Below are 14,081 nucleotides of genomic sequence, written 5' to 3' on the forward strand. Positions count from 1 at the left end.
AGCCTCCAATTCCTCCAAGCTCCACAACCTGTCCCTGACTGCTCTTTTTCTTAGCTATATTTGCCTTAGACTCAATGTCTTGCCCAATCTCTGCACTAACTGACCGGATGCTCTGGTTCCCAGGCCCCTGCCACACTAGTTAAAACCCTCTGGAGTGGCACCATAGACCCTCCCTGCCCCTCCAGCATAGGTGGAACCTCCTTCTTGGATAGGTCCCACCTTCCTGGAAAACATCCCAATGATCCACATATCTGAAGCCCTCCCCCCTCTTTAGCCACATGTTCAATTGCATTCCTAGCCTCAGTAACACATGGCACAGGGAGTAATTCTGAGATTCCTACTGTAGAGGTCCTGTGTTCCAGTTTACTACTTAATTCGCTGAATTGTCATGACAGGACCTTGCCACTCTTCCCACCTATGTCATTTGTCACAATAGGGACAATGGCTTCGGGATTAGTGGTGCTGGAAGAGCACAGCAGTTCAGGCAGCATCCAAGTAGCTTCGAAATCGATGTTTCGGGCAAAAGCCCTTCATCAGGAATAAAATGGCTTCTGTTTGTTTGCCCTCCTGTTTCAGGACGGCCTGTCCCCGCTCAGAGATATTTATGGTGCCCGCACACAAGGGAGGCAACTTACCATCCTGGAGTCTCTCTCCCAGCCACAGAAGCACCCATCTAAGCCCCTATCGACTATTGCTCCAATACACAGTAACACACCCTTCTGTACAGTTGTGGTACCAGGGTACTGGCTGCTGCTGCTGTCTTCCCCGGATGGGTCACCCGCTAATCAGTGTCAGGAATGGAACACATGTTTCAGAGGGAGAAAGCTGCAGGGGATTCCTGCACCAACTGCCTGCCCAGTCTAGAGGTCACCCATCTGTCTTCCGAAATGTTGGGTGTGACCATGTTTCTAAAACTGATAGCTGGACACTCTCCACCATTTATGTGCTCCTTTGCACGTCGAACTACTGCAAAAGGTGAAGCAGGGTACAGCTGACTCACTGCGCACTGTTCCCCACCTGTTTCACAGTGACACTGACTCACTGCGCACTGTTCCCCACCTGTTTCACAGTGACACTGACTCACTGCGCACTGTTCCCCACCTGTTTCACAGTGACACTGACTCACTGCGCACTGTTCCCCACCTGTTTCACAGTGACACTGACTCACTGCGCACTGTTCCCCACCTGTTTCACAGTGACACTGACTCACTGCCCACTGTTCCCCACCTGTTTCACAGTGATACTGACTCACTGCGCACTGTTCCCCACCAGTTTCACAGTGACACTGACTCACTGCGCACTGTTCCCCACCTGTTTCAGTGATACTGACTCACTGCACACTTTTCCCCACCTGTTTCACAGTGACACTGACTCACTGCGCACTGTTCCCCACCTGTTTCACAGTGACACTGACTCACTGCGCACTGTTCCCCACCTGTTTCACAGTGACACTGACTCACTGCGCACTGTTCCCCACCTGTTTCACAGTGACACTGACTCACTGCGCACTGTTCCCCACCTGTTTCACAGTGACACTGACTCACTGCGCACTGTTCCCCACCTGTTTCACAGTGACACTGACTCACTGCGCACTGTTCCCCACCAGTTTCACAGTGATACTGACTCACTGCGCACTGTTCCCCAACTGTTTCACAGTGATACTGACTCACTGCGCACTGTTCCCCACCTGTTTCACAGTGATACTGACTCACTGCGCACTGTTCCCCACCTGTTTCACAGAGATACTGAATCACTGCACACTGTTCCCCACCTGTTTCACAGAGATACTGAATCACTGCACACTGTTCCCCACCTGCTTCACAGTGATACTGACTCACTGCGCACAGTGCCCCACCTGTTTCACAGTGATACTGACTCACTGCGCACTGTTCCCCACCTGTTTCACAGTGATACTGAGTCACTGCACACTGTTCCCCACCTGCTTCACAGTGATACTGACTCACTGCGCACTGTTCCCCACCTGCTTCAGTGACACTGACTCACTGCGCACTGTTCCCCACCTGTTTCACAGTGACACTGACTCACTGCGCACTGTTCCCCACCTGTTTCACAGTGATACTGACTCACTGCCCACTGTTCCCCACCTGTTTCACAGTGATCCTGACTCACTGCGCACTGTTCCCCACCAGTTTCACAGTGACACTGACTCACTGCGCACTGTTCCCCACCTGTTTCACAGTGATCCTGACTCACTGCTCACTCCTCCCAGTCTGCTTCAACACTGATACTGACTCACTGCGCACTGTTCCCCACCTGCTTCACAGGGACATTGACTCACTGCACACTCCCCCCAGTCTGCTTCAACAGTGAAATTGACTCACTGTGCAACCCTTTCCCGTTTCCTCCCACAGTCCAAAGATGTGCAGGTTAGGTGAATTAGCCATACTGAATTGCCCATAGTGTTAGGTGCATTAGTCAGAGGGAAATGGGTCTGAATGGGTTACCCTTCGGAGTGTTGTTGTGGACTTGTTGGGCTGAGGGACCCATTTCCACACTGAAGTGAATCTAATCTTATTCACTCTATCAAGAGCTCTCATCATTTGGAACACCTCTGTTAAATTTCCCCTGAACCTTTTCAACTCCATAAGGAACAGCCATAGCTTCTCACATGTACTACATCGTGAGTGTGTTTCTTGGTCATCTTTAGAGTAGCATTGTTACTTTTTCAGTACTTTCTGACCAATACTGTCATTTTTCAAATTGCTGTAGAGCACAGTGTTAAATGGAAAATGCATGCAAAGAGTTAGCATGCATTTTTCTTGCATAAAGCACTTTTTTTTATTAGTTCCTGGTTGGACACTACACCCAGGAAAAATCAGCCCCAGTACCTTCCTTTATTCCATTTTGACGTCTTTATAAAATGTCCTTAAATTTTGAACACGTCACAGGCAAAACAAGGGCTTGATCTGAACTGAAATAGAAGAAATTACACCATACTTGTTAATAACCAGAACGTATGGGACTAAGAGTGTGCTGGTTGATGAAGTATTCCAGGCTATCAAGAGGTCCACGTCAATGTACAAACACACATTAAGTAATCAAAATGTAATGCAGGAAGTATACACATCACTGTTATATTTTACATACAGAGTAAGTCACTTAACTAATAACACAACTTTGCCTTAAATCAAACTTGCCTTCTCACTCAGACCCTCAACTGAGTATTGGGCATTGTGGTATTTGAGGAGAAAATGACTCAAAATTGAATCAACTGTTGATTGAACAAGTCCATTCACATTGAGGCAAATAAATGAAAAAAACTATAATATCTGTAAATATAACTGTGTTAATAACAGGAAACTTTGCGGTGTTTGAGGTTTTAGAGTCATAGAGATGTTCAGCAAGGAGACCCTTCGGTCCAACTCATCCATGCTGACCAGATTCTTGTCCCACCTGCCAGCACCCAGCCCATATCCCTCCTGTTACATCAGAGACAACATTTCAAAAAGTGCTTCATTGGCCATAAAAAGCCCAAGGTTGTGAAAGGTGCTAGGCAAATACAATTTAACCAGGAGTGAGGCGAGAGAGGAATCCTGAGAAGCAGCCAATTGAAATCCTGATCCAACTAGAGAGAAGAAAGATACAGACTTGTCAAGATTCATCTGTTTGGAAGATGAAAAATGAATCACAACAGCAGGGAATTGAGGAGGTTGCTTCTGACCTCTGGGAGCACCTGCTTTAATGACAGCCTGAGGGAAATCCCCTCTACAACGCCTACTATGTCAGGGTCAGACAGGCTCAAGGTCTGGCCAGAGCCACGGGTAGCCACAGAATGCAGTGCAGGCTTCCCGAATGTCAATGCTTATAGCCAAACATGCAAGACTTCAGCTGGCTGTGAATGGTCACAGAGTTTGTAATATTAAACTAGTTGAGAAACTTCACTAGGACAGGAGTACCACAGTAAAAGTGAGGAACACCAATGATCAAGGTGCACCTTGAGCTCGGAGGTTGCGACTTGTCATTCTTTATACAGTACAAGCAGAATGTTGGATGATTGCCATTTCTGCTAGGTTCATGTAACATTGGTAAACGCAATCATGACGCAGATCTCAAAACACATGATGCCTTACAGCTCTGTAGTATTATCAAGAAAGCTGACCCCATCTTCTTTCCTGATATTCTTTCGTTTTGTACTTTTCAAATGTATACCTACCTTCCTTGCGAAAGCTATTCAGTTCTTTTCCCAACAGTGCCTCTGGTTGTGCATTCCACACGCTGACAACTGGCAGATTAAACAAATCTCTCTTAACCTTTCCCCTCGTTCCTTTCGATCTTCAGTGAATTTACCTCTCCATTACCTGAGTCACTTGGGTGCTTCTTCACCAGTGAGCAGTTAGACAGCAGAAATTGGACACATTTTTACTGAGTGGAGCTGCAGAAGAAAGTCTACTTCTAGCCTTGGAGGAACCTTTAGCCGCTGCGTTTCAAGGATTGTTACAGCACAGAAGGCCATTCAGCCCATTGTGTCCATCCTGGCTCTTCCAAACAGTAACTTACATACTGCCACTCCCCTGCCTTCTCCACATGTCCCTCCTCCTCAAATTATTTAGCAACTTTTGACCTTACAGAGGTATATAAAAAGAGAGGTAGATAGCCGACAGCATTTCCCCAGGATAGGTGAGTCTAAAACCAGAGGGCATAGACTTAAGGTGAGAGGAGAGAGATACAAGAGAGACCAGAGGGGCAGTTTTTCACACAGAGGGTGGTGTGTGTCTGGAACAAGCTGCCCAAAGGTAATGACGGAAGCAACCTCAAATTTCGTCATTTCAGAAAAATTCCCACAAGGCCATGGATGGGCCAGGTACGGAGGGATATGGACCACAGGCAAATGGAACTAGTTAAATTGTGAAAACTGGGCGGCATGCCCAAGTTGGGCCGAAGGACCTGTTTCCATGCTGCAGACCTCCATGACTCAAAGCAGAAACACTGACGGTGCTGAAGGTGACCACTCTGCCTATCGTGCCTGTGCCAGCCGGAAAAGAAACCACTCAACCTAGTCCCAGCTCTTGATCCGCCTGCCTGAAGTGGTGTTACCAGTGGACAATGAGACACAGCGGGGGTGCCTACGCTGATGTTTGTCTGCTAATGCCAAATCCTCGGTAACAATCAGCAAAACTGAGCTGAGGGAGCCTTTTCCAAAAGCAGCATTCTTGTGAAGTGGGCATTGCTGGTGAGAGGTTTTGTGTCTGCACTCCTAGCTGCCCCTAATACAGCTGAGCAGCTTGGTGAGCCAATTCACAGGGGAGATAAGAACCCACCTTTTTGGTGGCTGGAGTCACACAGAGGTTGGACTGGGTGAGAACAGCTAGCTTCTCTCCCTGCAGCTGATTAACAAACAGCTTGAATCGTCTTGTTGATAACAATCTGACAGCTTCATGGTCACGTTTACTGATACCAGCCAAATTAATCTTCAAACGGAGTTTAAATTCTCAAGCTGTCATTGCGGGATTTGAACTCACATTCCCTGGATCCTTCCTCAGTAACATGAACCCACAACAAAAGTGGACTGGAACCTGGAACCTTCTTAGACGGGGTCAGGCTCTGTGGGGCAGCAGGCAACGCATTTATGTGGAGGATGTGAAGTGAACTCTATTTTTGATCACCGTCTGAACTCTGAAAGCAGATTAAAGCCTTCCAAACTTTACAGGGGTGGTCTAAGTCCAATTTTGGATCATTGTGTTGTTTGCAGATGGCAGCTGCCATTGTTGGAAGCTAACAGGCAAGGTACGCGGCATCACTGATGTGCAGCGGCAGGTTGTACAAGACTCCAGGATCAACCTCCCTGCAGTATTTAATAAACAGTAAGTCAATGACTAGTAAACAAGATGTATTGTAGAGTATTAATGGACACTGATTCTCACAAAGGAATGCTCACGGGTCCTCTTGCGTCTACCATCTGTTGTGTGACTTGGACGGCCTGTTTGTTTGATCGCAGGAGAGCCCGAAGATTCTGCATTTCTGGAGCCGGAGGATTAGATATTAAGCCTGATTACTTGTATCCAGTGTCAGGAGGAATCTAATATTGGCAACTTTAAACACTGTTCTCCTTCCAGGCTCAAGGAAATGAAAACGAAGAAACTTATAAACCCAGGGCTTAGCATCGTGAACAACTGTTTTTCGCATCATTTTCCTGAAAGAACAAATCGGTGAAAAAAAAATCCCTTCTGGCAGAAATGCTGAGGTTTGTTTGGAGATCCTTCAGAATTGAAAAGCAGCTTTAGATATTTGCTGAACCAATAGTTTTTATTCCCAAAAGCCATGAAAAGATCAGTCTTTGCTTGCCTTCTGGGAGCATTTAGAATTTACAGCGTGGAATCAGGCCATTCGGCCCATCAGGTGCACACCATAGAGCATCCCACCCAGACAGCACCCCCTCACCAGCCCTGTAACCCTGCATTTCCCATGGATGACTCACCTAGCCTGCACATCCCTGGACACTACGGGCAATTTAGCATGGCCAATCCACCCTAACCTGCACATCTTTGGACTGTGGGAGGTAACCGGAGCACCCTGAGGAAACCCACGCAGACACGGGGAGAATCTGCAAAACTCCACACAGACCGTCGGCTGCGGCTGGAATCGAACCCGGATCCCTGGCACTATCAGGCAACAGTGCTAACCACTGAGTAACTGCGCCGTAGGTATCAATGACCATAACCATTTATCATTAGGTATACGCAATATGTAAGTGACTGTCTGTCTGCTTTTGAAGCAAGAACTTCCAAACAATCATAATGCAATATGAATATTTGACCATAAATGATATCATCTAATATAACAAAATAAAATGACCATGTTTTTATTTAGAGTTTAAAATAACATCTAAGAACGAGGTGTGGAAGTGACAGTGTTGGACTGGTGTGGACAAAGTGAAGACTGCAGATGCTGGAGATCAGATTGAAGGTGTGGTGCTGGAAAAGCACAGCTGGTCAGGCAGCCTCTGAGGAGGAGAATTGACGTTTGAGCATAAACCCTTCATCAGGAAAGACACGGAGGCCTTTTTGAGGGTGCAAAGAAGGTTTACCAGGAAGCTGCGTGGACTAGAGGGCTTGTCTTATGAAGACAGGTTGACTAAGCTCAGACTTTTCTCTCTGGAGAGGAGGAAGAAGAGAGGGGACCTGATCGAGGTATACAAGGTAATGAGAGGCATGGATAGAGTCAATAGCCAGAGACTTTTCCCCAGGATAGGATTGACTGACACAAAGGGTCATAGTTTGAAGATATTAGGAGGAAGGTATAGAGGAGACGTCAGAGGTAGGTTCTTTACGCAGAGAGTTGTGAATGCATGGAATGTGTTGCCAGCGGTGGTGGTGGAAGCAGAGTCATTGGGGACATTTAAGTGACTGCTGGACATGCACATGGAGAGCACTGAGTTAAGGGGTGCGTAGGTTAGGTTATTATATTTTACATTAGGATTAAATCTCGGCACAACATCGTGGGTTGGAGGGCTGTTCTGTGCTGTACTTTCCTATTTGCTATGTTCTAATGAGGACAAGGAGAAGTGCCATTATCTCTCTGCATATAAATTCTGTGCACTTCCCTCCACTTCACCTGATGAAGGAGCAGTGCTCCGAAAGCTCACGATTTCAAATAAACCCGTCGGACTGTAACCTGGTACTGTGTGACTTCTGACATCATAGAACAATATGGTAAATGAGGCTCACTGGCGATTGTTCTGTGTCCGCCCTTTGATAGAACTATCAAATTAGTTCAACACTCAAATATTTATCTCATTACCTTTTGAAAATTACAACTGAGTTGCTTCCCCTGCCTCAGGACATATATTGCATATCATAATTTGCCATGTGAAAAGATTCTCCCCATTTCTCCTCTGGTTCTTTTGCTTATATTTGCACCCTGGGCTTTCAGGCTGTTTCATGTAGACATCACGATTGCTTTTCCAAAGTGTATCACAAGTGGCTGGTGCACCCACAACCACGTCCAACAGGTCAGTGGATCGTGTCAGGACTGTAAACTTCAACATTTGGCTCAAATCTCAGTGCTATTCAGTGCAAATGAACAAATCAGCGAGGTCAGTGCATCTTTGAGGGGCAGCTTCTTTTAAAGAGGAATTTGTACAAGACACAGCACTGTGATGGTTACACCATTAAAGTCTATGGCACATTTCTGCCCCCACCCATTTCCACACTGTTCACAATGGGAAATCTGGCCTGGAGACTATTAACAAAACGTCTCTCACCCCAGGAGCAGGACATAGCCCAGAAAAACAAGGAGATTTTTTAAAAGAATTATATAAAGTGGGGACTAAAATGAGGCAAAATTGGAAATAAAAATAAAGCACAAGAGAGGTTCTACCTTGTCAGCACATAATCAAGTTAATACATGCCACACAATCTGCATATATTCGTATTAACCATTTATCATTACGTATCCACATATACTGTACAATACATCCCATAGCCCATAGCTGAATCTAACAGCATCTTCTTGGAGTACATATCTAAACATAATTTGTCAAAGTATTTCTGTCATCTCATTATCATTTAACTTTGCATATCCTTATGCCAGTCAGTAAATAATATCCCATACAGTGAAAGCATATATCTAATATACCAGATACCTGGAAACACCTTAAAGCAGTCTGTCTGCTGTATGTCAATACATACCTGCATGTATCTTACACAGGACATCTCGGCACAGAATGTACATCCACATGTAAGCAGATACAACATAGCTCTGCACCACCTGATGTATGTCTGTGCACATCCGCCTACATGATTAGATTAGATTACATTACAGTGTGGAAACAGGCTCTTCGGCCCAACAAGTCCACACCGACCCGCCGAAGCACAACCCACCCATACCCCTACATCTACCCCTTACCTAATACTACGAGCAATTTAGCATGGCCAATTCACCTGACCTGCACATCTTTGGACTGTGGGAGGAAACCGGAGCACCCGGAGGAAACCCACGCAGACAGGGGGAGAATCTGCAAAACTCCACACAGAGAGTCGCCTGAGGCGGGAATTGAACCCGGGTCTCTGGCACTGTGAGGCAGCAGTGCTAACCACTGTGCCACCGTGCCGCCCACCACATCTCACGATTTCTACTTGGTTTAACCAGGTTTGGCTGCTCCGCTTTCAGCTGTTTCTTTCCGTTCCACCTCTTGCTTTTTCCTCAGGTACAGATTCTGAAGGTACTCGTCCGGCTCAATCCTACTCTCACGGAGCTCGCCCATGATCTTCTCCAACGCTTTCAAAGTTCTGGCATTCTTCACTTTCCGCCCGGCGATGTACTGAGTAAACTCTGCAAAGTTCAGCAGCTTGCAGGTGTCTACATGGCAGAGATTGTGATACTGTTTGGCTTTGTCCAAGGCTGGGAAGAAAGTGATCCCAGACATCCTCTCCAGGTCCTGGAGGTCTAACTGATATTCAGACAACTGGTGGTCAAAGCCAATTGGACTGTTGGGCACAACGAAGGCTCCCAGTGCCAACAATTCAGAGGGTGCCTTGCCCTTCTGAACGAGAACGATTTTGTACAGATGTGTTGGTACAGCAACTTCATTCTTCCCTATCACCTAAATGTAAAGACAGAGATACAATGATAAGTCTCAGAAATCGATGAAACATTGAACATTTAAAAGGAAAACCAGAGAGGCCTGATAAACTATAATAAATAGAAAATGGCTGGAAATCACAGGGCAAGAAAGCTTTACAGAAGTTAAACCACTTCTTCCTCTTCCATTTTCTGATCAAGCTAATTTCTTGATTTTATCTCACCCAATTATCAGTCCTCTCACACAAATACTCAGAGTAAAAACCTAACTTGAGGGATTTGGGCATGCCAGCTGTGCTTTGTTCATTTTTGTCATGAGGCACAAGTGAGGACTGCAGATACTGGAGATCAGAGTCTAGATTAGAGTGGTGCTGGAAAAGCACAGCTGGTCAGGCGGCATCCGAGGAGCAGGAAAATCGACACTTCAGGCAAAAGTCCTTCATCAGGAATGAGGGGCTTCCGGATGAAGGGCTTTTGCCCAAAACATTGATTTTCCTGCTCCTCGGATGCTGCCTGACCAGCTGTGCTTTTCCAGCACCACTCTAATCTAGACTCTGTTTTTGTCAAGAGGCTGAGGTGCAGGCTTTTATTCCTTGCAACTCAATCCATGGCAACAGTCCATTTATGATCCAACTAAAAGGGCTCAGTGCTTTGCATTGTCACCCGATTAGAAAGCTGATAGTTCTCATCCCTTGAACACTTCAGAGCCGTACTGAGTGGGTAGCGGGGGCTATGTTTCAGGTGAGGCTGTATATGGAGACACCATTTGCTCTCTCAAACGTGCTGTTCCAAGATCAGGAGAATTCACAGACTCCCCACAGTGTGGAAAGAATGAGAGGTGACCTTATAGAATCATACAAGATTTTTAGAGGTGTTTGACAGGATTGGACAGGTTGTACAAGAGTCTAAGGCCAGAGGGTACAATCTCAGAATAAGGGACGGGCCAGTTTGGACAGAGATGAGAAGGAATTTCTTCTTTCATATGGTAATGAATCTATAGAATTCTTTAATGCAGATTGCTGTACAGGCTGGGTCGTTAAGTTTATTCAAGACAGAGTTAAATAGATTTTTAATTGGTAAGGGAAACAAGGGTTATGGTGAAAAGGCAGGAAAATTGAGTTGTGGATTATCAGTGAATGGTACAGTAGATTTGATGGACCAAATGCCCTTTGTCTGCTCCTACACCTTATGATCGAAATGCTAGTTGACTCAGCCATGCCCAGTTCCCCTCTGAGAAATTAAATAAAGACATAACGTTTGGGCAAGCAGGTAGACTTTAAAGGGTGCCTTAAGGAAAATGAGGCAGGGAGCTATACAGAGGGTATTCCAAAACTTGGAGATGGGTAACTGAAGATTCGTCTGCCAACAGTGGAGCAACAAGAACCCAGAATGCACAGAAGGCCAAAGTTAAATGAGCCCAGATACCTTGGGGGATTGCTGGGCTACAATAGATAGTGAGTAATGAATACATGCAGGAATCTGAAACAAGGTTGAGAACTTTAAAATCAAGATGTTGCTAGATTGGGAGACAATTGTAGGTCAGCAAGTGATCGGAAGGTGATGACCTGTGGCATCATCACTGTAATGTTAATCCAAAAACCCAGGTAATGTTCTGGGCACCCAGGTACCAATCCCACCATTGCAGGTGGTAGAATTTGAATTCAGTAATTAAAAAAAAAACAGGAATTAAGAGTCTAATGATGACCATGAATCCACTGTCGATTGTTGGAAAACTCCATCTGGCTCATTAATGTCCTTTCGGGAAGGAAATCTGCAGTTCTTACCTGGTCTGACCTACATTTAACTCAGACCTACAGCAATGTGGTTGACTCTTAACAGCCCTCTGGGCAATTAGGGATGGGGCAATAAATACTGGCCCAACCAGAGACACTCTCATCCCATGAATGAATAAAGAAAAAAACAAGCACACCAGTGAAAGGTGATTCGGACTTGCTGCGAGTTAAAACACAAACCAAGAGAGGTGTCCATGATCTTATGTTTATGCAGGAGACCAGCTCCAATAGTTGGGTCCAACTGTAACTAAGGTAAGACAGGATTTCAAACAGGGGATGCGCTGAGACAGGGATGAGGTTGGGCAACATTTTAGACATGGTAATAGTCCTAATGATGGCACTAACATGAGGTTGAAAGCTCATCTTGGGATCCACTTTGATATCAAGGTAGGGAATAGACTGGTTTAATCTCATTCTGTTGGCAAAAGGAGGAACTGAATCATAGCTGGGGAATGGAATTCGCAGCAGGGACTAATATGGCTAGGAAGTCTGTGCTATCTGGTATGACATCCTCATCCAGTAGTTCCTATTTGCATTTGAGTGGATTTGAGAGTGCAGATTTTAGTTTAGCTGTCCCAGCCCCACACCATGGGAGTACACTCGCTTCTGTGTCCAGTTTCTCATGTGAGATTTGATAGCCAGTGCAATATTTGAGGCAGGTTTATCTACATCAGAGACAGGAGGAGGCCTCTTAGTGCCTTAAGCCTGATCTAACATTCAAGCAGATCATGGTCGATCGACTCTACACATCCAACTTTACCTCACACTCTACAACACTTTAAATGTTTTAAAATTAAAAGCTGATTTAGTATCACTTCATCATATAATACATTTAGGTCAGGATAAGTGACTCCAAGAGTGTAGGTGGATAGTCAAGATTAAAGTTACAAAAAAAAACACTACCTGCTTTTCTTAAATCTTCAATTATTCCTTAGTAGTTCAGAAGAAAGCTTCTAAATCTTATATCAAATGGGAGACAGTGAGTTGGACATTTATAAGACACTCTGCTTTCTACAGCTATTATACATGTAATTTGAGCTGATCTGAATGACAGCTAGATAGATCTGATAATCAGGTTACTGGTGGTGCCTTATTGAGGGGAAGTTTGTGGCTATAATAATGTCTTTACATCACTCTAATTATTCAGTTAAATGGCAATTCAATTGATATCAACAGATTCCCAGTCACAGGAGTTGACAACAGGCAGCCTCTGGATGAGATGTGCTCCGCTGGTACAGAAACCGACTGCAGAATTAGTAATGCCCAAGCTGTCAAAATCGACACAGCTTTCCTTCAACAATGTGTACCTGAGAACACAGCTGAGTTCAAAACATGAAACAACACAGCTACAAGAAGAAATAGTCCCATAGTCAAAATGCCCAGTGGGTGGGTGGGTGCAGACACGATGGGGTGATTGGGCACCAGCCGCACTGTAGGAGTTCTGGGATTCTACGGATGTGAGAAAGTCCAATGAGGCAATCCCATTTATACTCATCTGGAACGGAGTCTTTTTATCCCTCAACCGATATCACTAAAAGCAGACTTTCTGGTTTTCAACATGTTGCTGTTTGCAAAGTGATTACCATATTCCCTCCACCAACAACAACACTTCAGAAGTGGTTCACTGGCCATATATGGTTTTGCAGTGTCTAAGAGATCATGAAAGTTGCTACATATAAATGAGCATGTACTTTCATTAGACAGCATTGTGCTTCATGATTTGTATCGCCGATATGTTTTCCTGTCTTTGCCTACTCACTGGTGTATTATTTCTGGGGCAGTTCATTAATAAATACTTGTCTCCAGTCATAATGGAGATTCCCCTTCCCAAAGTTGGGATACAGTGGGGACCGGGAACGTGCAGCTTTTTGCAGGGGAACCCCTGCCCAAATAGGGAAGTTGGAAGTCATTCAAGAAGCAAACTGAAGTAGTCAAGTAACCAAACATAGAAATCTACACAACTGAAGCAATGAGGCAAGCAGACGTCAGTGGTGATTTGTGTGAAATATTTGAAATACCATAGTATTTTTAAATGCACTTTTGGTACTGCTAAAACATTCAAAACACACTGAATCACATTATAATGAATCTGGTCAGAACAATACTCGGCTACCTACAGTTACACAAAACCCATGGTACAAAGCTTGGGGCCGTGACAACAACAACTGGCGTTTATCTAGCATCTCTAACAAAACCATCCAAGGTACTTCACAGGGGCAAAACAAAATAGGACAATGAGTCAATTTAAGTATGAGGGGGTGGTGTTCATCTGAATGGTAAATGAGGTGTCTGGGTCAACTTCCTCTAAACAGATGAGGGAGTTCACTGGGCACGAAACGTTAACTCGGATTTCTCTCCACACATGCTGCCCGGCCCGCTGAGCTTTTCCAGGAACTTCTGCTTTTGTTTCTGATTTACAGCAGCCACACTCCTTTCGGTCTTTACTCAAACAGTGAAGCCCTGCATTCAGAAAGTAAACCCTCCCTTGTAAATGTAAATCAGGTGCCCAGCAGAGTGAATGATCTGAAATAGCATTACATTGCCAAGATGAGGTGATGAATTGTCGACCTGAGTGTGGGGGAGGGTGGTTATTCAGGGAACCTCATCCGTGCCATTATCCAGTGAACTAGAAAGAGTTGGGCTGACTGGAAGCATCAGGCTCAGCTGTGATGAATATAGTTTTTAAACAGCTTTCAGTGCTAGCGGTCTGCTTTTGCAATTCTCTTCCCCAAAAAAGTGCCTTGAACA

At 45.1% G+C, this 14,081-nt stretch overlaps 1 protein-coding gene across 1 annotated transcript in view; it reads right to left on the reverse strand.

Annotated features, from left to right (window-relative positions):
* Positions 1 to 6,783: 6,783 nt before the first annotated feature.
* Positions 6,784 to 14,081, reverse strand: part of LOC140480838 (nuclease EXOG, mitochondrial-like) — a 46,042-nt gene continuing 38,744 nt past the window's right edge. Inside the window, exon 6 of the mRNA XM_072576306.1 lies at positions 6,784 to 9,562. Coding sequence (XP_072432407.1) covers positions 9,101 to 9,562 — 462 coding nt within the window. The 3' untranslated portion in view covers positions 6,784 to 9,100. The remainder of the gene's footprint in view (positions 9,563 to 14,081) is intronic.

Source organism: Chiloscyllium punctatum, chromosome 8, assembly GCF_047496795.1.
Source record: "Chiloscyllium punctatum isolate Juve2018m chromosome 8, sChiPun1.3, whole genome shotgun sequence".
NCBI classification, from domain to species: Eukaryota; Metazoa; Chordata; class Chondrichthyes; order Orectolobiformes; family Hemiscylliidae; genus Chiloscyllium; species Chiloscyllium punctatum.